Source organism: Haemaphysalis longicornis, unplaced genomic scaffold, assembly GCF_048455015.1.
Source record: "Haemaphysalis longicornis isolate Haplotype H1 unplaced genomic scaffold, Haemaphysalis longicornis Haplotype H1 scaffold_5, whole genome shotgun sequence".
NCBI lineage: Eukaryota > Metazoa > Arthropoda > Arachnida > Ixodida > Ixodidae > Haemaphysalis > Haemaphysalis longicornis.
Genome location: NW_027526385.1, coordinates 65,563,702 through 65,587,122, shown reverse-complemented (window position 1 = coordinate 65,587,122; position 23,421 = coordinate 65,563,702). Strand labels below are relative to the sequence as shown.

General features: G+C 48.9%; 2 protein-coding genes across 3 annotated transcripts in view; both read left to right on the top strand.

The window, feature by feature from the left end:
- LOC144138348 (thromboxane-A synthase-like) overlaps window positions 1-2,433 on the top strand; it is a 49,249-nt gene extending 46,816 nt beyond the window's left edge. For both annotated transcript variants that reach the window (XM_077670586.1, XM_077670585.1), the window contains 2 exons: window positions 652-814; window positions 2,329-2,433. In XM_077670586.1, the coding sequence (XP_077526712.1) occupies window positions 652-814; window positions 2,329-2,418 (253 nt within the window). In that variant the 3' untranslated portion in view covers window positions 2,419-2,433. The remainder of the gene's footprint in view (window positions 1-651; window positions 815-2,328) is intronic.
- Window positions 2,434-22,457: 20,024 nt separating this feature from the next.
- The window catches only part of LOC144138347 (putative cytochrome P450 6a13), a 33,817-nt gene continuing 32,853 nt past the window's right edge, over window positions 22,458-23,421 (top strand). Inside the window, exon 1 of the mRNA XM_077670584.1 lies at window positions 22,458-22,655. Within this exon, the coding sequence (XP_077526710.1) occupies window positions 22,567-22,655 (89 nt within the window). The 5' untranslated portion in view covers window positions 22,458-22,566. The remainder of the gene's footprint in view (window positions 22,656-23,421) is intronic.

Below are 23,421 nucleotides of genomic sequence, written 5' to 3'. Positions count from 1 at the left end.
GATGGTTGACGTGAAATGCTGTAACGTGCAGCCAGCATCTGCCACTGCCTCGGTGGCGCTGCTCCGCGCTCCCCGCCACCGACCATGCTCGCCGTTGTCACTTGAGCTGCTATTCCTTCCCGCAGTAGCTCGAATTTCAAACTCTTCCACAACCTGTTTATTTCGCGCTACGCCTGAAGTGACGCTGAAGGAGTTTTCACGTCCAAGGGACCTCTGGAATTTCACATGAAACATCGCCTTCAAAGTAGTGATTAACTTGAATTATTGTTTGCTATTACAGTGTTTAGCTCCGTAGAAGTTGTTGGTTGACTATGCTGTTCAGTAACTGCTTCGTGTACTTCCTGCAGCCGTTATTGCCTTTTCAGGTCACTTTAATTGGTAGCGAATTAAGACAACAAAATAAATCTAACTATGAGAAATGGTGCTCGTTGAAAGCAGCATTTTCATTTGAGATATGCTATTTTTTGGTTATGTTATGCGATGCGCTGCGATTACGTAAGCTTTTTTTGTGTGTGTAGGGTGCGCACCCAGCGCGCAACAATGCTGACGAGAGAGAACGTGGTTGTAAAAAGTAATAAAAGATTCCCGCCGCACGAACAGAGCTCTCTAATTATAGTATCTATTGCTCATTTTACTCTGTGTTGACCTCAGGTTCAGCGCCGAGAACAAGCACCTCATTCATCCAGCCGTCTACCAACCTTTCGGCCTTGGTGTTCGGATGTGCGTGGGTCAGCGCCTAGCACTCGTCGAAATGGCTTCGGTCACTGCGCAGGTGCTTCGTCATTTCCGCATCACTTTGAGCCCCTCTCAGAAGGTGAGTTTTTCCCCTGATTGCAGAGATATCCCACCCGCCATGGTGGCTCAGTTGCTAAGGCGTTGCGCTGCTGAGCACAGGGCCGCGGGTTCGATTCCCGGCCGTGGTGGCCGCTTTTCTGATGGAGGCGAAAAGCAAAAACGCCCGTGTGTGCGAGATTCCAGCGCACGTTAAAGATCCCCAGGTGGTCAAAATTAATCCGTGTTAAACCGTACGGTCAATCAGTGCAGAGATATCCCGACTGTGTCATGTATCTGTGAATTTCAATGTCGCATGTTTTCACCTTGTATCTGTGAATTTTTAACATTTTAACTTTATTATATTGGGTTATCAGATATTGAGGAAACTTGGGGTGACGCTGTGACCGTTGTCGGGCCCATTAGATTATTTCGGGCGATGTTAATGCGCGTGATTCTCTCTGGGTGCAGAAGAAAATGGATATACCCGGTATACACCTAGTTGAAGCAAGCAACTAAGACTTTCGCATTGAAAAGGACAGGTTCTCTTCGTTCTTCTTTCTCGCGTTTTTACGAGTGAGAAAGATTTAACAGTGCACGCACGTGATACGTACTTCACCTGCAACGCCGTAATAGATAGAAGAGATAGCGACCATTCCGTTATAACAAGGCTCAAAGCACTGCCTCAAAGCATTGAAGCATGCTGCACTATCCGGCTCCCGAATTCAGAATCTGTTCGCGTGAGGGTGTTTTTCAGAGCTTTGTCAACACGGCGTAATGAGAAAATCAAATGTCTGCTCAACCGGAAGACGCTGCATGTTTTTTAGTTGCGGTTTTAATGCGAAGCTTGATTTGCCGCTCTCGAGGCGTTCCAAGGCGCTGCTGCTCGCTGCTATTCCCTTGGCCGAACGCGCCGCTCTGGCAGCGACAAGGCGCATTCTTGGTTTCTCGCAAAGCCAGCAGACGGTGCGCAGGTCTCTACGAAATATACATATGTACATCGCCAGCGAAATTGCTCGAAAGTGTCTTCCTAGCGTTCAAGGCGTACATGCAGACCCGAGAGAATGAGCAGGAAGGACAGGAAATGGAGGCGAAAAGCAAAAACGCCCGTGCGCCGAGCTTTCGGCACACGTTAAAGATCCCCAGGTGGTCAAAATTAATCTGGAGCCGTCCACTACGGCGCGCCTCATCGCCTGCGTTGCGTCGGAGCGTTAAACCCTGCAATCAATCAATCAATCAATCAATCAATCAATCAATCAATCAATCAATCAATCAATCAATCAATCAATCAATCAATCAATCAATCAATCAATCAATCAATCAATCAATCAATCAATCAATCAATCAATCAATCAATCAATCAATCAATCAATCAATCAATCAATCACGAAGGACGGGAATCTCTTCGCTAACAACGATACATGGCGTGGACTGGGAAGCTGGGTGTACTGACTCGAATACGAGAGTCAAGGCAACAAGGAGTGGCCCAGTGGAAGACGCCCGTAGAAGTCTGTGGTAGTGATAACGAAATTAACTGAACACTTCCTATTTTTCCAGGCCGACTTGGAGCTGAAGACCTGTGCGTTTCTTGTTCTGCCAAAGGACCCCGTCCGGATTAAACTCCACCGGCTACAAAACACCAAATAAAGTTTTGCCGTCTAATTGCAGGCCTTGTGTATTCGTTTGAGGTAAAATACTTGTAATGGTCACTCATCGAACGAAAAAAAAATGGAGCAGCTTTCACTAGTGGTGCAAGGCTGGCGAAGCAGCAGATATGGCTGACGCTCTCTCTTCGTCCGAGACGTGGCTGTTTAAAGCCAACGCTGCGAAATAATAGTATGCGCCCTGAATGCGGTTATATCTTAATCGGATAGACGTCGGTTTAATAATGCGATGCACGAAGGGTTGATTCCCGCCATGGGAAGCGTTGTTTTCTTCCAATTTGAGGTTGTATGTTCCCGTTGGGCAACTTACGGCCGGGTTAAACAGCCGCGCTTTTGAAATACATAGCAGGTAACAAGCGGGGTTGCATAAGGGTTATGGGTAAATAAATCTCGTGCTGTTTCTGGAAGCCTATATTCTAGTTGCCTACTTTGCAGACTGATATGCTGAATAGGGTTCCTTGCGAACTAAATACGGGCAGCCACTGGTGCCCTGGTTTTTATGACGTCGATATACGGTATATAAAGACATCGGGCTCACGCCGGATCCTCTGAAAGTAGAAAATAAATCAGATAATAAACAGGGACGTAATTCAGAACGCTAGTATGCAGCTAAACGATTTGAAGTATCTTGATTTTGGGATTTGGGAGCCCTCCTTCACCATTGGCAAGAAATGTTGAACCAATGGCGTCTCTCTCTGTGACACAAAGAACACACCCTCATCCAGCATGCTAAGCTGTGTTTTTTTATTGCTTGCTTGCTTAGTTTCTAGTTTGAGTCTTGTTGTAACTAGCGTCGCGATGCCATCGTCATAGAGCACTCGACGTTGGATTTGATATGGGATGCTGGTACGCTGAGCACAGAGCCGTGCGCTTTTCATAGAACCAGAATTCTTACAATGATGTTTATATCATATGCAACAAAATACCCACCATACCTGGAACATTTGCTGAAGCTAGATTGCATGACCAAACGACTCGCTTATGCAGACTGCGAAAGTCAGGCATGCCCAGGAAACTTTGCCATCTCGGGTCCATTTGTAATTCCGCTATAAGCAGGGCTGTAGTTACGAGGAGCAGTTAACCATTGGAATCGCTTACTGTAACTCCTCGTCTCAGCAAGGATGCTCAGATACCCTACTTTTTTTTTCAGAAAGTGTTGCGTTGAATGTATGTAATGGGAGAGTTTTGCTGCTGATACACTTTAACAAGTTCGCACATAATTTGAAGTTGTTTGCAGCATGTAGTCCCAAGTTTTTATTTGTTATAAGCCACTTGGAAGTTCCCCCTACCAATAAGCAAAGTGAAAAAAAAAAATGACCCTCGTGGTCCTCTATCACCGACATAGATTCAGTTTGAATTCAATAAAAATCACTGCGCAATTTGATTGGTCAATTATTACAAGAAACTATAATGTGAAGCCAGATTCGGTGAGACACATGTAAACTGATTGCAAACAGGAGCACTGCAAGACAGATCTTTATTTTGAATTGTATCGTGCCAGAATCCGGGGTCGATAGTTGCTTAACGAGTCTCATATCTTGAGGGGCATTTTATTTGTACGTACAAAATGAAGACTAGTTCACTACAATGTGAGTAAAACGCTCTGAGGATCAAGAGATTACAAGGGGCAGAAGACAGGGCGCCGTCTATGATGCTTCGCGAGCGTGTTTTGCTGGCGATAAATCTGGTGAATCTCAGGCGACATTCCCAGAGAAGTTTATGTACAAGTTCTTTTGCACAAATTTAACATGTTAGCCTTTCTGAGAAACGGACCTGTCAACGTTTTTACTTTCGGAAATAATTAAAAAAAAATTTAATTCCAGTATTCAAGATGGTTGCGTTGTCTGGTAATTTCCGAGTGATTTGTGTTCCAAAGCAAGATAGCCGTATTAGATGCCTGTGTGGTGTAAGGAGTGGCAACGTCGGCTGACAGGGAAACGGTTAGGTGGCGAAGGAAAGGGGAAATGGGCGTTCCCAGGAACCCGGATGCGTATGTGCAGTTGTTGTGAGGGTGGAGTGAATGGGGAGTGCCAATGGAGTGATGTGAAGCGAAATTCAGTCTCTTACAGGAACTCTTACTGTGAGGAGAAGTGTGGTCTTTCCAAACAGTTAACTGAAGTGAACGGCTGTCTCGTGGGGACCTACAAACTCTGCAATGGGTAACAAATCGTCCCCTAAGGAAGGGTACACAACGGAGGAACTACACTGCTATTTCGAGCTCTGGTAGTGGCCATCGCTTGTATCGTGTATTGTCGTTGTTCGAGGTCATGTGGGCCTTTGATTGGGTCTGTTCTGTATCTTTTGGCTGGCTGGATTTAGGTCTCGCTATTTTGGGCCTGGCTTTGGAATTTTTATATCTGGCAACGGGACTGTATTGTATGCGCCCTGAGTCATCATCTTGTTTGAATACGTGGGTGTCGTATACAAGAATTGTTTTATGTTTCATGTGCCCGGTTCTTCCTATGATGGTCGAGGCTGTATCAAGGCAGGGATTATGAATTATTGGGGTTTTTTCCTCCCGAGGATTCGGTTCTTTACCGCCAGAGGGGTTAAGCCGAATTTATAAGAGGTGACGTCATTTTGAATAAAGTATCTTTGCTCCTACCCCTTCAAGTTGAGCGCACGTCGCTCTGCATCGCCCTTCGGTGCCGTCGGCGACGCGACACAACAGGGATTTTAACTAGTGGCAGCTGGGGTTACCAACTGAGGCCACAAACACATCTTGTCAGACGCCTGGGTATGTATCGGCTGGCAGTAAGATATTCTTCGCACAGCTTAGCGTGATTCTTTGAATCGCCAACGGCAGGCAGTACAAGGCCTACCGAGCCCTGGATTACGTAACCCTGAAATCTGTGCAACATTTTATTAATGCTATTACACTTTATCGGGCATGGCAAAGCCATAAGAATTCTCAATCTTTTAACTGATAATTCTCAGTGAATGTGAGCAATGTATTGGGTCAAGCACAAACATTTTATCCACCTTCATTGCTAGGTATTTAATGTTGTCCTAAGTCAAACACGCCTGCAACGTGCGACCAACAATAGTTAATTTATTATCAGACACAAGCTTTATAATTATTTGTGAGCGTGTATGTTCAGTTCAGTTCAGTTTCAGTTTTATTCATTTCGTATTTACAGAAATATTCAATACAGTGTTTGAACTTATAGTTGGTTGGCTAGTAGCGAAGCCAAGGCAAAATACGCTATATGTGTAGTGACAGCAACGAATACCTGTTGAAAAATAGAACGTAAGTGAAGATATCATAACGTATAATAACCCAACATAACATATCATGTGACAAACGAAATCACACCATAACATAATTCTGCCGCGAACCATGTATGGGCTTGCTTATTTATTGTTTGTTTTTACTGCCGGGCCACGCCCGGCTGTGTTATCTGCGTTCCAAGCAAAGCGCGTCTTCCGTTCTTTATTTTTATGCCGCACGGGCTATTACATTCAGATAAGCAAACTGTTTCGCCCTAACGTCGCTAACCCAGAATAATCGCCTGTGATCTACAATGTTCTGGATGTGAATCGACGGTTCTAGAAACACTCGCGCCGAAAGATAAAAAAAATTCCCCGCATTTCCCCGAGGGGAAGAATGTGAAAGTGCGAATGCACGAGTTGAATTTGCGCGGTTCGGTAATGTTCGCGAAAGAGAGATCACACACACACACAACTACAAAGAAAGAAAGATGCATTTATTCACAGACACCTATTTGTGTTGTCGTTGTACTTGATTGCTACAGCGGATCTCAGCTTTGAAATTTCGTGTCAGTACTCCTTTAAGCGGGTGCATTAGCCCTTCTCACGCCCGATTCTTGGCCAATCCCCCACGTGGGTATGTGCCATGTCAGCGGCCAGGCAGCGTGCGCCCATCTCCCCCCGTTGCCAAGGAAGACGAGGAGATTCCTGGCCAATCCCCCACGTGGGTATGTGCCATGTCAGCGGCCAGGCAGCGCGCGCCCATCTCCCCCCGTTGCTAAGGGAGACCAGGAGCGCGCGCACCCGCAGCTGTTGTTATGCGGACTACGGCGGCGGACGATTCAGGCTCGCTTAAGAAGTGCATTCGCACTTAAAAGCCTGCAGAGCAGACGCCTCGGCATTCGATTCTGCGACGCTCGCCGACGCAAGTCACTTTGTTGACCGCTGCTTCGCCGCCTCTGTATTCTTTTTAGTTGTTAGGGGAGCACACGTTCGCTCCAATAAACTTGTTTCTCCTTCAAGACAACTGCGTCGTCCTTGGCTTCGTGACATCTGGTGGAGGTGCGGGGTACTCACCCTTTATGCTCTCTACGACATCTGGAAGCCGCCAAGCCAGCCCAACCAGAGAAAGCCGCCGACTGCAAGGATTGCTACCCTAGGTCGGTCTCATTCTAGAAGGGCCCAAGATAAGGAACGCTGCAACCAACACGATGGTGCAAGAAACAACGTCGCCAATCGTCCTGCAGCAGCCCCGGGAACCGCCATCGTGCCGGGGAGCCCCCGCTGAAGACCCCGAAGAATGGTTGGAGAAGCTGGAGCGCGTCCGCATCTTCAACAGGTGGGACGAGGAAGAAACTTTCCGGCATGTCTTCCTTTACTTAGAAGATGCTGCTCGAACTTGGTTCGAGAACCATGAGAGTTCTTTGACCGACTGGACTCAATTCAAAAGGGAGTTCTTTAACACCTTCACTACCGTTGTGAGAAAAGAGCGAGCTGCGCTTTTGCTTGAAACTCGAACGCAGTACCCCAACGAAGGTGTCGTGATCTTCGTTGAGGAGATGAAGCGACTTTTTCGCCATGCGGACCCCGAAATGACCGAAGAAAAGAAGCTCAGGTTTCTAATGCGAGGAGTGAAGCAAGAGCTTTTTGCTTGTCTAGTCCGTAACCCGCCGAAGACGGTGGCTGAATTCGCGTCTGAGGCGGCCGCGATGGAGAAGACGCTAGAAATTCGAACGAGGCAGTACGACCGCCCTGTCAACGCGCTGTTCTCGGAGAACATCGTTGCTGCAACTGGAAGCTCCGATACATTGCGCGAGACCATTCGAGCAGTGGTTAAGGAGGAGCTTCAGAAGCTTTTTCCAACAACGCCGCAACCTCAAGTGGCTTCTCTGACTGACGTCATCCGTGAAGAGGTTCAACAGGTGCTGGGAACTTCTATGCCTTCAGAAGCACCCCGTCAGCCCCAAGCGATGACCTACTCCGCAGCTTTTCGTCAACCCCGCCTTGCTCCTACCCGTCGTCAAGAGGCCCAGCCATACCGCCGTCCAATGCCGCCCGCCCGACGCCTTGTAGACCAATACCAGACGCCAAGGAAGACCGACGTGTGTGCGAACGCCCGATAATCGCCCGCTGTGCTACCACTGCGAAGAGGCCGACCACATCTACCGTCGCTGCACTTACAAGAGGCTCGGTCTGCGAGGATTCTCCGTCGACGCACCACGCCCCCGACCCGGCCAGCGCCCTACTGAGATCGACGAATACCTGTCCAACACGAACCGAGGACCTGCCCGCTTCAACCGTTCGCCGTCGCCCTACCGGTACCAGTCGCCAAACCGCCATAACACCGCTGACTTCTCACGTGGAAGGTCCCCCAGCCCACGCGGGGGAAACTAAAAGCAGCAAATTCTGGAGGTGAAGTTGCAGAACGGCGAAAAAACGAAAACCCTCCAACGACGCATGGCCGCACCGAACACCGTACCTGCAGCCCAACGACTCGATTTAGCCCGGACGTGACTCCCGAACCCGACGACGACACGACGCGACGCGTACCTGAAACGACAGAGCCTGTCGCTTAGAACATGACGAGAATGACGACGCTTGGTGCCCGACCGTAAACACGCACAAGCCGAGATACAACGCCCCGACGCACCAGAAACTCGAGGAAAGCGGCGTCCGACGTCCAGTTGTCCATCGACGGCTTTGGCGTAGTCGCCCTCATCGACACGGGAGCCGACTACTCGGTAATGAGCGGCTCATTCGCGTCGAATCTGAAGAAAGGTACGACAACATGGGACGGTCCGCATATACGCACAGCAGGAGGCCATCTCGTAACGCCAAGTGGAACGTGCACATCACGCGTCACCACACGCGGCACCACGTACCCTGCTGAGTTCGTTATTTTGCCTAACTGCTCCCGCGACGTAATTCTCGGAATGGACTTTTTGACGGACAACGGCGCAATAATTGATCTGCAGACCAAGTCGACAACTTTTTCCTCCGATCACTCCACGACGCCGCAGCCGAACCCCGATCACCGTGCTGTTGTCAGGATCGCCGACGATCACATCACCCTGCCGCCCCTCGCAAGCTTGATGATCGCCGTCTGCTGTGAGGATGCTGCTTCTGACATCGACGCTATCGTAGAGAGTGATCGAAGGTTGCTTCTCGACCGCGGTGTCTCCATCGCAAGAGGCATTGCGCACTTTAAGCAGCGCCAATCTCACGTTTTGGTCTCTAATTTCACCGAAGAGTACCAACATTTAAACAAGGGAGCTGCAATTGCGTTCCTCGAAGAAACGCAAGAAGTAAGTGACGTGATCGCGGTCGCCGACTTTGAACGCACACCCGATGACACCTTCAAGCATCCGCAGCCCTTCGACGTGAATCCGGCGCTACCGCAAGAACAACGGAACAAATTATTGGCTTTGCTGCGTCGCTACAGCGAGTGTTTTTCGTCGAGTTCAAAATTACGTCAGACACCCCTAGCGAAGCACCGTATAATAACTGAAGATAGAGCCCGACCTACCCGACAGTCGCCATACCGCGTCTCCTCCCACTAACGGGAAGCCATCCAGACTCAAGTCGACGACATGCTAAGCGACGACATTATACAGCCATCGAAAAGCCCCTGGGCTGCGCCGGTCGTACTCGTAAAGAAAAAAGACGGCACATTAAGGTTCTGCGTTGACTACCGGCGACTAAACAAAATCACCAAAAAGGACGTGTATCCCCTGCCATGAATCGACCACGCCCTTGACCACCTCTGCCATGCCAAGTACTTGTCATCGATGGATTTGAAGACCGGCTACTGGCAAATTGAAGTGGACGAGACAGACCGAGAGAAGACTGCGTTTATAACCCCGGACGGCCTATACGAGTTCAAGGTGATGCCTTTTGGGCTGTGCATGGCGCCAGCAACGTTTCAAAAGTCATGGGCACTGTGCTACCTGGCCTTAAGTGGCACACTTGCCTCGTATACCTCGACGACGTTGTGGAATTTCGACTAACACCTTGCAAGGTTGGAGTCTGTACTCGAGGCCATTCGTACATCGGGGTTAACGCTGAAGCCTGAAAAGTGTCGTTTCGCGTATGAGGAGCTGAAGTTCTTGGGCCACGTCGTCAACGCCGCGGGAGTCCTACCTGACCCGGCAAAAACTTCGGACATTGCGAACTTTCCAAGGCCGAAAGACAAGAAGGGCGTGCGAAGATTTCTCGGACTGTTCGCATACTACCGGCGCTTCGTCGCAAACTTCGGCCGCACTGCAGAGCCACTCACAGGGTTGACGAAAGATAGCACGCCTTTTAGCTGGGAAAACGACCAAGAAAAGGCATTCCGTGAGCTGCAAAAACGCTGCAAAGCCCTCCCATGCTCGCTCATTTCGACGAAAACGCCGAAAAAGAAATGCACACCGATGCCAGCGATATAGGCTTGGGTGCCGTTCTCGTTCAAAAGCAAAGCGGTAGCGAAAAAGTAATCGCCTTTGCCAGCCGGGGTCTGTCGAAGGAGGAGAAAAATTACTCAGCCTCTGAAAAAGAGTGTCTCGCAATTATATGGGCCCTTTCAAAATTTCGCCAATACGTATATGGTAGACCATTCAAGGTTGTCACAGACCACCATGCGCTGTGTTGGCTCGCCAATTTGAAGGACCCCTCTGGCCGTCTTGGGCGGTGGAGCTTGCGCCTGCAAGAGTTCGACGTTACAATCGTCTACAAATCCGGCAGGAAACACTCCGACGCCGACTGCCTGTCTTGCGCCCCCGTCGACCCGCCACCACTAGACTCCGACGAAGACAGCGCGTTCTTCGGAGTCGTTACGGAGAGCGACATAGCCGCCCAGCAGCGTGCCGACCCCGACTTGCGCGTCATGATCGACTACCTCGAAGGACGAAATGTCGCCGTGCCTAGGGCGTTCAAGCGGAACTTGCCAGCATTCAGCCTCAAAAACTCCGTCCTCGTGAAGAAGAATTTCAGCCCCGGAACGAGAACGCATTACCTACTTGTCATCTCTGCAGAGCTCCGTGACGAAATTTCGGAAGCGTGCCACGACGACCCGTCTTCCGGACATCTCGGGACAGCTCGCACTATTGCAAAAATCAAGGCGAAGTACTTCTGGCCCCGCCTTACATCCGACGTCACCCGCTACGTTCGGAGTTGCCGTGACTGCCAGCGACGAGAAACGCCGCCGACAAGACCCGCCGGCTTTCTGCAACCGATCGCCGTCCCGTCGAGGCACTTTCAACAGATTGGAATGGACCTTCTAGGCCCGTTCCCTACGTCACAATCACAGTACAAGTGGATTGTCGTGGCGACAGACTACATGACGCGCTACGCAGAGACCACCGCTCTTCCGAGGGGCACTGCACAGGAAGTCGCAAAGTTCTTCATAAGCCAAGTTGTGCTGCGACATGGAGCCCCGGAAGTTCTAATCACGTACCGCGGAACGGCCTTTACTGCGGAGCTGATGCAAGTAATATTACTCTACAGCAACACGGATTACAGAAGAACGACGGCGTACTACCCCCAAGCGAACGGACTAACAGAACGTCTGAACAAGACAATCGCAGATATGCTGTCAATGTACGTTGATGTTCAACATAAGACTTTGGACAAAGTGCTCCCGTATGTCACGTTTGCGTACAACACGGCTATCCAGGAGACGACGCAGCTGACGCCGCTCGAGCTTGTCTACCGAAGACGGCCAACTATGATGCTCGACGCCATGCTTCCGCACGTAGAAGACGACGACCTCAACACCGACATCCAAGGATACCTTCAGCGTGCGGACGTGGCCCGCCAGCTGGCTTGAGTTCGTACAACGCGCCAGCAGCTCGTGGATGCCGGGCGCTACAACCTCCGACGCCGAGACGCCGAGTACCACCCAGGGGACCGTGTTTGGTTTGGACTCCCATCCGACGACGCGGACTCAGTGAGAAGCTTCTGCGACGATATTTCGGACCCTACCAAATTCTACGACGTGTCGGCCAACTTACCTACGAGGTGATGCCCGATGGTGATTCTGGAACATCACGACGACGCACGCGGCCCGAAGTCGTCCACGTGGTTCGCTTGAAGCCTTACTATGCAAGATGACGGACTTTTTTTGTTGTTGTTGTTGTTGTTTGTTCGGACTGTCTTTTATTTTAGCATCGGGTTGATGCACTCTTAGAGGGGGGGTAATGCCGCGAACCATGTATGGGCTTGCTTATTTATTGTTTGTTTGTACTGCCGGGCCACGCCCGGAAGTGTTATCTGCGTTCCAAGCAAAGCGCGTCTTCCGTTCTTTATTTTTATGCCGCACGGGCTATCACATTCAGATAAGCAAACTGTTTCGCCCTAACGTCGCTATCTCAGAATAATCGTCTGTGATCTACAATGTTCTGGATGTGAATCGACGGTTCCAGAAACACCTGCGCCGAAAGATAAAAAGCCTGCAGAGCAGACGCCTCGGCATTCGATTCTGCGACGCTCGCCGACCCAAGTCACTTTGTTAACCGCTGCTTCGCCGCCTCTGTATTCTTTTGAGTTGTTAGGGGAGCACAAGTTCGCTCCAATAAACTTGTTTCTCCTTCAAGACAACTGCGTCGTCCTTGGCTTCGTGACAATGCAGTCATAACAATCATTACGTTCCAAAAAAAAAAAACGCAATGGCCACAATGTATGGAAACTTAGCAAATAGTGTTTTAAATACACACAAAAGTTCCTTTTATTCATCATGTTACCAGGTATGCAATTCCACAAATGGGCTCCATTAAACGGAATTAATTTTTGTCCGTAGGTATTACGGCAAACTGGCAAATTAAATTGGCTATTAGTTGCAGCTCTGGTGTTTCCTCTAGTGCTAACAAATATACTCAATGGCAACGGATAACTGTTATGTACTATGGTATGAATTGTTTGCGTAATTTATTGCTTGTGGACCAAGGCGGTGGGTAGTAACAGAAAGTTGGCGTTCGATACCATTGGTCATCTCTATTACCTGCGATTCATTGCGCTTCCGACATTGTACCTTAAATGAAACTTTCTACGCTTAAAGAGACTCTTAATCCTAAAGGAGAGACCTGAATTGTGCATCCATTGTCGCAGTAGCCGACGACACGGGAGCGCAAGAGAGCACCCAATTGGAAGAGCTCGCTAGGGTGCCTGGATGCGAGCGCCCGCCGGCGCGCGTGCATCCAGGCACCCTAGAGCTCGCTCGCATTGCACGCCATCTTGTGGCAGGCTTTGAGTTCCCTCGTTTTTAACCTACTCCTCCAGATGGAGCCGCCAGGAGCGGCAGCCACGAAATGGCGGGATACGACAAAATCAAAACTAATGCGGTGCGGCGAGGTAAACAAAAAAGTGTTGCAAAGAATGCAGCCGAATTCTCGACACTGCTTGTCTAGCAGTAGCCGCGTACCCTAGCCGCGTGGTGACGAGTTGTCCACCGGGCGGTGCGGTCTCCGCTCTTTTCTTCTAATTATGGGAGTTGGAACTTCTTCCTTTTCTGCTTGGTAGCAGACGACGCTCATCACTAGAGACCGGAACATTAGGCATAATGCCTATTTTTTCCTTGAGTCCGTATCAAGCCTCTTTAACAATTAGCATGAACTAAGGGAAGGGGAGCGCTTTAGGCAATTGTTTATTGTGCCTATAATGCCTACTGTGATTCTATGGGCTTTTTAGCGCCTGTTTTGACTATATGAGCCTATATGTGTTTTTTAGCCCCTAAAAATGCCTTTTTGTGTTATATGTGCTTTTTTTGGTTTTTCGAGTCGCTGTTCTGCACGGACTGTTCTCGCTTCAGGAACCCGCAACGAAGTGTTTGTCGCACCCCGTTCGCAAAAAAAAAAAAAAAAAAGAAAATGCGCCAGCCGTGCCAAACAAACACAGAAACGCAAACCGTGCACAAGCCACCGCCACCTAGACCTCCTCACATAGGCCGAGCTGCCAGACGCCGGTACGCAGCGATCCGCAGCCAACCTTACCCCGACGTCACCCTTGTCAACACGAGCTGTTTTGTTGCATGCCCAAACAGCGACAACTGTACTCATCCCATTGTCTAGGACGGACTCAGCTAGGGTCCTCCGCATTCTTGCCCGGGAAACAGCTATCTCCCAATGGTCTCCAGAAGATTCCACATGCGCACGCATTGGTGCCTTTGACCCGCACCTGCAACGTCCCCTTCCACTAGGCCTCCCACGGTCTGACGCAACTCTTCTTTGCCGTCTCTGGCTGGGGGTGGCATTCACAAATGCTTACTCGTACTTAATAGGAATGGCAGCAAGGGCGGAGTGCGAAACGTGCGGCACATCGGAGACGATACACCACGTTTTATGCGAGTGCCCACGCTACTCGGCTGAAAGAAAAAAGCTGTCGTCAGCGCTGAGGAACCTGGACTCTCAGCGGCCATTTTCGGAGGGAAAGATTCTGTGCCACTGGCCTTCTCAGTCATCCGCTCAGAAGGCGACTAAGGAACTATTACGTTTTCTACGGGCGACGAACTTGAACACTAGGCTATAGACTGAGAGCTTCCAGTGTCAATCACTGTCAGTGCCTCAGTGCTGGGCATACGTGTCTGGTCCAACTTTTCCTCTTTTTTTTTCCTCTCTCTTTTTTGCCCATTTCCCCTTTCCCACGTGCAGGATAGCAAACTAGGCTCTAGCCAGGTTAACTTTCCTGCCTTTCTTCTATATTCTTCCTTCCTTCCTTTTGACGCGCTGGGTCCATGGACGAACGGCGACAACTTTTGCCCATGTGCCCCCTCCGTTGCTAACGCAATAAAAACCACGGCACCGATGCATCTATGGGATTCAACGGTGCTGTGAAGAGCTGAGCTGGTCAGGTTGGACTTGGAGCTGAGCCCCTGTGCTTTTCTCGTTTTACCAAAGAACCCAGTCTGCATCAAACTACACCATATTGAAGCCCAAGAATAAAATTCTCTTGTCACATTCTATGCGTGTGTAATGATTTGAATCGTAGTATGCATGATGGTCGTGCCATGATCGCTGACAGAAGGATAACTGTAGGGCAATTTTAGGGCATAACAAAATTACGCCGCTTGTGTTAGCTGCGTTCTCTCGAGTGGCTGAATTCCTATTGCTGTGATGTATTGTGTGCAACCGAGTTTCGTGAAAAAATCTTAGTAGCCGAAGACAATACGAAGAGACTTACAAGTAGGTGTAGCTACAAAAAGAAGAACATTTCTTTTTACGCACCCACCTGTTTAGTCATGTGTATACTCTGTATCCTCGCAAGGATATTTCACAAAGGAGTATTGCTATCCCCAAAAGAAAGGCTAAATTTCGCAAAAAGAAAGGACAACCTGTGCAAAAAATAGAACCAGTAAAATGAGCCAATGGCTCAACCATTTGGCCAACACTGACCCCTTCAGCATTTCAGCCGGCAAAGCATTGTTGTCGAGTGCATAGCCTCGAGTCACCATCGTAGATCCGGCTTGCAGAACCCTCGATAATCGCCTATTGGGAAGTAACGCATACGGGGTCACGAATGGCGCAGTGCGCGACAAATTGTAATAGCAAGTATGTACAAATGCCTAGATATCCTGGTATACGCCCGCAGCATACACGAATTGTTTGTCATGGCACAATAGGTGTCGTTGCGCTGTAGACATCGCGTATATGGCGAGCAACACGTTGTGGAAGGTACACAAATGAACATATTGGTGCAAATGCACGTGCAGAATTTAAACTACGTGAATGACAGTATTTTCTCCTGCGGTAAAGAGTTAGGGGTGTTTGTAACGCCAGCAGATAAAGAATATGGTTGATCCCTCTTTAATAGGAACCGGTAAAACATGAAAGTGAAATGCGCCTCCACAGGAGCAGTTTAATGCTTATTGTGGGTCGATGTGAACTTGCACATCGTTATTTATATTTCGTCGGTATGGCACCGTTATAGGCATCAACGTTAGACACTGGATTGCACGCGCCGGAACATCCCGTAAATATGACTGAAACCACAGGACGCGCCACGAGCGTGAAACTCGCAAGCAGGCGCCTATCTTACTCCGTGGTCATTGCCTTACCGGCTTCCCCGCAGGTTATGCTGCGCGACCCCCGTGCACGTAGGCGCAGGCATCGAGGCGCCAACTGCCGACGCTCAGCGTCATGATGCACTGCTTCGCTTCGTTTCTCCTAGACGGGAGCACCATTTGAAGGGAAGGATATAAGGCGCGTTTGTCGTCTCGTTTACGCGTCTGTTCATAGCGCTGTTGGGAGCACGTTTCGTACCTCAAGTTGCGGCGAAAGAGTTCGTGGTTCAAATCCCGGCGCCGCCGTGTCAAAGTTTTTCTGGCGATGTCATTTCTGTGACGGATCTGACGTCAGCCAGATCTTGGTGAACCGCGACAAAAAACACTTTCGTGTTAAAAAAAGAGTTATGAGGCGCATCGAAGGCCGAGAATTATGATCGAGGTTCCCTCTATGCCTTTCGGTGAGGTTATGGGGCTCTTGTGGTATTTGGTATTGTATACTGTTGGGAAGCCAGGGGCTGACTCCACTGTTAGGAATTTCACCGCTGTCTCCACTGTTGCGAACCATGGTAGCGTGGTCGATGTGGGCCGAGGTTGGTGTAGTGCCGGGGCAGTCATGATGGGCAAGTTGACGAAGAAGAAGACTTTATATACAATTATTTACATCTTGGTATCAGAGCGGGGCAGTGCGCTTCTGCGCGCGCGAGATTAAATAGGCACCTTCTCCGGCTGACTTCAGGACGCACGAATCACAGAATTCATGGCACTGAAAGCAGCGCCCCCCTCCCCCCCCCCCCCTTCCCCCCACACACACACACACGAGAGACCCGCTCCCCTCTTGGGCAGGTGAGCGCTAGGTTGCTCCCGCCGTGGCAATCCGCCGTGGGTCAGAGCCCCCCTTTGTCCTGGCGATGTTGCACTACCACGAAGACGCCTTGCATTCCTCTGTGCTAATATTTTTCGAATGGCTTATTGAAGACAACACGCCACAAAAGGCCAAGACAATGAGGCTTGCTGTGCAGGGCGCCCAGCATTGCTTTTGTTAGCACCGCCGGTGGCCGGTTGGCGCTTGAGAAGCCACGAGCTTGCTGAAAGGCGCATAGTTCAAGTAGCAGCATAGTTCGCTTCTGTGAATACGCTGGTTCGTGGAAACTCGATGACTGAGGGTCAAAGGCAGGTTTTCGATGAATCAATGTCGCAACAATACTTAGAAAATCAGAATGAGCAACGCCGCACAGGAAATACCGCAATCTACAAAACGCTTGTCAAAGATTGTGGTAAATACGAAGAATGTTAGTTCTCGGCGCCCTGTTTCTGTTGCACGAGCAAAAGGTGGGGCATGTCGGCAAAGATTATCGGCGTCGATCCGTCCCCAGAAGGAAAGAACACAACGAAAGAGTGCGCAGCTGTCGTGGCGCTGCCTTCGCTCCTCTTCCGGTGTTACTAGGGGAGAGGGCAAGTTGAAGCCCGGCTTGGCGCACGCCGTCTCGACGGGTCCCGTGTCTCCTGTCGCCATTTCACGCGTCTTAAAATAAAAAAAATTACCCTCCCTTCCTAAATAAATTTGAGAGGAGTTCCAAACGTCGAAGTGCGTCTAACCTTCGCTTTAAGCGCGTCCATACGATCATCGAGCCTTTCAAGACCCAAATCTAAAACGAAGAGCGAACTTATAAGACGATTTTTCGCGCACTAAGTAAACGTATCTACGAATGGTCTAAATGTGCACCGACACGTGGTTTATGAAGCTAAGGTATACTATTGTACTGCTTCTTCATAATCGATGCGTGTATTATCTTACGTAGAAGCGTACCTTTTTAGCAAATTTCCAGTTACCGTATTGACACAATGGAAGCCCGGTTTCTTGCATGCATCGCGTGTCCAGAGATCTCATCACAGCTTTTCATTCGACAGACCGTTCCATGGGGAATGCGTTAGTTTTTTATAGGACGACATCGGTCCTACTCAGAGAGCTTTCGCTTTGACAACCAACAAGTTCAAGGCAGCAAAGAAGGAAGGAATGGGGATGGCAGTGACGTATCACAGCTCCGTGTTCCGGACTTTCAAATCCAAAGCAAGGAGCGAGCCTCGGGGAGAGCTGAAAGTTTCGTAGGGAGAGGGACGAGACGTTCAAGCATTCTTAAAGATCCCCCAATGAAACGTGAAATAGGTCTTTGTGAAACTGAACGAATAGTTTTCCTACATCTAGTGGACACACGGTAATGACGTACGTAGGTAGGAGTGTCACAAATAATCACCATCGCAAGTTTCAACAAGGAACCATTGTTTCCCGTGTACCCCGCGCGAACAGGGCAGTGCATTGCAATTGCGCAGATATGCGTAACTGAGGAAGTTAAGAAATTTATGATTATAACCTTGTAAACTAATCTTTATGCAGATAAAAAGGGACACTAACAACAAATGTATAACCGTACAAAACCGAACGTCGAACAATATGGCTATTGACCCCCACATATGGCGGCCTTACCTCATTGAAGAAAAAACACACTGGAAAACGGAAAATGAAGTAACACAGTTGCGATGATTTACCTTAACCTGGGCGTTATGTGTTTAACTAAATAACCAAGCGTAAAAAATTGAAAGTGAATTCCCGAAACTAGAAAGGTCTGTATACGTACAGTCGCGCTCACTATGACCTACACCGCTCATTAGTATTCACAGCTTTATACAACCTTTGTCTGGCACCCGGGGTTAAAGACCAAGTGCGCATTAGGAGAGCAACGTCCTAATGAATCAAGCCTTATCCTAACGTATATGCCTAAAGTCATTGTTTTGACGATATAATCGTCTGAATACTAATGAGCGGTGTAGGTCATAGTGAGCCCGACTGTACCTATCGTCCTCAAGTTAATAACTTGAAATGATAATACTAAAACGAAGAAAAAGCTGCTTAAAGTTTCGCTGATGGGCAAAACTACATATTTTTACCTAAAGAAAAAAAAGTGCTAAAGGAAGAATAAAGAGTAAACAGTTAAGATCCGCAGGTATGCGTTTAAAAATAGTTGGTGTGTCGTCATTCTCTCAAGCGAAGTTGAGGTTGGGCTTGATGCATACGCCTTTCTCCGGGTTTAAGAAAAGACGCTGTCTTGGGTGCCGTATTCCGTTATGGCCACTAAACTAACGTGAGATTCGTTAAACAGAGAAGTGGCCTAAATATGCTTCGCATTAGTGGCCAAGTCTCAACTGGTGCAGCCTTCTTGCACTTTCAATTATCATCTGCCTGTATGGCCCTCCCGGAAGGCGGCGACAGTGATTTTAAAGGCTAGACGTCTAAGGAAAGAATACTTTATTACCGTGAGGCGTGATGAGGCTTCTTACCAATACGAGCTTAACGTTTACTCAGAGAAACGGCCAAACGGCGCCTCGCAAAACGCCTACCGATTAAAGGTTATTTCTTATTCATACTTGGTCATGTTCCGGCAGAGCCCTTGGTGTATTGGCCGCAATAAATCTACCGAGGCAACCCTGACGCTCTCGGCAAAGAAGAATGATAACGCTTGAGTGACGCGAAATCCCGGGTCTTCATCTGAAACAACGGATCCTATCGAGCTTGCTTCACAACCCATCAGTAACCGTATTACCGGCTATTTAAACGATTAGAGGAGCATAAAATAGATTATTGTTTACCCGAAACTGATCGCGTGTTAATTCAGAGTTGCTTTGAAACTCACCGCGGAATCTGCCGTTTCCGAAAGGTAATCACACAGAGGCAGTTCAGAACGAGAGCTACACAGTGCCTGGAACATCGACCTCTACGTTATCATACTACCGAATAAGGTAACGCTGCCTCCATTCCGCTCTGTTAAATCACGTCTTGTTTTAAAGGCGCCAAGGAATGACTTTGATAATAGAATAGCTTATCTCGTCTAGAGTTGCCATGTTCCTTATAGACAAGTAAACGGGCACTAGCGCATAGTCTTGCACCATATACCTGTTGCCGAACCCTTGAGAATGGATTATCGTTTCTTTTATGAGCACGGACATTTCCGGGTATTAGGGAAGTGAGAAATCTTCAAATTCACAGAAAATTCGGGTCGCGGTAAACCGTGTAAGAAATGAGACTGCACACCCGTGCTTTTAAACCTCAATGCTACTTTGTTTCCACAAGAAATTAGCAATAAAATTTGCAGGTGATAAACATGATTGATAAGGTGAGGTCCGCGCCACTAGTTTGATTTTGGTTGTTCGACAGATTCGTGTGGGTGAATTTTTCACTGACCCACTTTCCCCTTCTCTCATTTAAAGGGGTCCTGAAATACCTTCCGCCGATGCATTGATGTACATGCACCGAAATAAAGCAATGTATTTGCAATCTCCTCCCGCAAGAATTTTGTTAAAGCGATGAGTATTAGCTGAGAAATCGTAAATCAAAAACCGCGCATTATCGTCGCTCCGAGTTTCCTCCTCCTTTCGACTTACTCTCCGCTGTTGACGGCGCGTGAGCCTTGCCTCCCATGATGCTGCGCTCCGCAGCGGTGACGTACTTCAGCTATTGCGCTGCTCAGACTGTCGTCTGCTACGGGCAAGCTTTGTTGATACCATGAATCCCGCACGCACTCCGCTCAAGGCTGGAAAAGCGAACGAAAAATCTGGCCGCATGTATGCGGCGGCCTGGCCTTGCCCCTTCGCGGTGTACGTTGCTGGCGGCACATGACTTTTTATCGGCGGCGAACTCGTAGCCGCACGGGGAGGGTCGTGGGCTCGTTCCCTTGATGCACCGCGCACTGTTTATCCAAAAAGCGCCGTATCAGATGTGGCCCCGCTGGTGCTGGGTCTTATTTTGCGGCGGTGGTAATTCCTGGCGGCGGCATGTGAAAAAGACATTTTGAACCGATACAGAACCCGTGCACAAAACGCTTCAATCATGTGACCAGTTCAGCTTGGGGCGACACGTGGTGGAGAGCGGCAACGTTGGCAAAACATTTTCCGCCGCGGCTCTGAGCTTTCTAGCGGTGGAGCGAGCGCCATTTCTTTGACAATCTCAAACATCGGTTGCCTTGGCAACAAGGCACAAACCGCTCCAGAAGTCCGTTACGGTTCCGTGATCCCGGTTCAGCTTGGGGCCCCACCTCGCGACATGTGGGCACTGCAGGCGTACCACCCACTCCTATTGGGAAGTGCGAGATGCGTTTGGCATTACAGGAGGCGATGGTGTGTGTGTTGTGGACGCCTTTGTTTCGCGATGAAATGCGACGTTGTGCTTCTGCGGTTGGATAGTTCTTCCCATGGTCTGGATAATCTTTCTCGAGCGACGCACGACTCAACCTCGCATGGGGTATTTGCAGCGTGCGTGGCTAAAAGCCATCGGCTTGTGCGCCAGAGTTAAGTGACTTGCTGTTCGTCCCCGCAAACCGCGCGCGAGGTGAGTACCGAATTTACGACGGGCAGGAGGCAACCCATCCTCTGTCAATCGTGGTTCAGACTTTCAACGCATGTTGTGACGTTGTATTCGTTAGAAACGCATCTCTGGATTGTTTTGAAGATGAATAAAATGTATGCGTCAAACCCGGGCATTCGGCTCAGGGCGTTCTCTGCGATTGCACGAAAGAAGTGCCACGGGGCTTGAACGCTTTCTTTATGGAACGTACTCAGGTAAGAGAATATCCATGTCGTGTTATGGCCATGTTGCATTCAATACAAACGGTTAAGCGTTTGTTTCACACTTGTTTCGTTTGTCGTAAAATGCCCAAGCACTCCGGCACTCCGCTGGCAGATCAGCCGGCGAGCCCACGCTGAGCAGACGACTCATCTCTGCCGGAAGTGCGTGAAAAAGCCGCCCAATAGCAGGATGTCTAGCTCATGACGAACATCTGGGAATTGATGATGTAGACATGTGAAGATGGCGGCGTCCAAAAACACGAAGGAAAGGGTGAGAAAAAAACGACAAACTTTGCAACAAAAGTGTGAGCTTTCCGCTGCGCGTAAAAGAGTAATACTTGGCACAGAGGACGTTGACGACCCAATCTAACGGTTGCGCTAGTTCATTTAGTGTGCTCAAAATGCCTTTCAGGGCCCCTTTAAGCAGTTCCTGGGCCACATGCTCCGTTTTTAAGGATTCCCGAGGCCTTTTCCTTAAAATGGTGTTGCTGGCAGAGGGTTTGCAACGTGCGATCTTGGCTGCCGACCATAGGGTACCAAGGTCCAGGCTGTTGAGAGAAAAAAAGATGTGAACTAATTTTCCCCTCTACTCCTTAGGTGGTGCCACGCGTACTACCCTGAACCAACGCTGTAAATATAATAATCTATACAACAAGGTTTATTGCCGTATTTCCATAACCCGTCGGATCGGGTGGTGTATGTCCGTCGGCCTGTGAATTGTCTTGTCTTGTGTCTGCCGAAAATTGCCGAAGTGTTTAGGCTAAGACGTTGATTAGCATTAGAGTGTAAATGTAGGCCACATTAAAGACAAAAAAAAGACAAGTCGAACGAAAGTACCGAAGCCAAACAAGAGTCCTTGAATATGATTGTTGATAGCCAAGTCTGGCTTTACGGGTACTAATAGGCACTCCTGGATACCGTAGTCTGTCGCATTAAAATATATACTGTAAAAACAGATGTGATGTAATAAAATGGCAGGATGTAGCTAATTTAGCGTCCTTATGCAGTGGGATACATAAAAATTGAAAAACACGCCATTCGTGTTGACGTGTTCCTTTAGTGCCACCAAGCAAACGTGACGGGTGGGTGGTAAATGGTTACGCAATTACAAACTCGTCTTGAATAATCAATGCGCGTAACGCACCCCCAGGAGAAGGTTAAGCACGCATAGACAACGCCCTTGCGTAAAGTTTTTCGACATAAACGTGCTCGAGTACACTTTCTGCATTCCCGGAAAGTTTGCCTGCCCCATGTTTTCGGTGCGGTGCAGGCGAGCAAAGTAGTCGTCCGTGAGAAACCCGCCAGTCGTTGCGAGAACCTGGTGCGGACAACAGCATGACCGCAACGTCGGTGTTGAGCCACTGGGCGTGGATAGCGGCGTTGAGCGTCTGCGTGGTTACCCTGCTGTGGCGGTGGCTGATCAGGTAAGTCGTTTCGCATTATGTACCATGCGAGCTACAAATATACCTAAAGAGACCCTCCAAGACATTTTTGCAACTTTGTTCTAAATCCTAATTGTTTCAGAACGTAGCCAGGAAACCCATCCTGTACTTAGATTAGCAGGTCACAAACTACCTCAGCTAATAATTGCGGCTCTATGCCAATTAGTGAACTTGTAATCCTGCTTAAAAGATATTTAGGGGCGAAGCACCTTAAGGCCGAGTCTTGTCCGCCGTCGGGCGTCCTTGCTCACGGCACAGCACCGTGTAAATCGAAACATGTGTGAACAAAATGTTCCCGAAAGGTTAACAAGGACAAAATAAAAGGTTCACAAAGGTTAGAGAGAGAGAGGGGGAGGAAGAGAGAAGCACAGCACCGTGTAAATAGAAACATCTGTCAACAACAGGTTCACAAATGGTTAAAAAGAACGAAATGAAAGGTTCACAAAGGTTAGAGAGAGGCGGAGAGAGAGAGAGAGAGTGCTCCTGGAGAGCCGTGCTGCGCATGCGCGAGGAGCGTTGGATTGGACGGGACTGAATTGAAAAGGATTGGATTGGATTGGATTAAATTGAGTTTTATTGGATTGGATTAAATTGGAAATCGTTTTAGCAGCCATAGGCACTCTCACGGGTGATTTACAGTAAGAACGATCCTCACTGCTTCGCCCACTCGCCAGGATTCACTTCGTGGAGATGCGTGAATTTTTTTTATCTCTGTCTTTCTCTCCCGGTCTTGGTGGCGTTCCTCGAG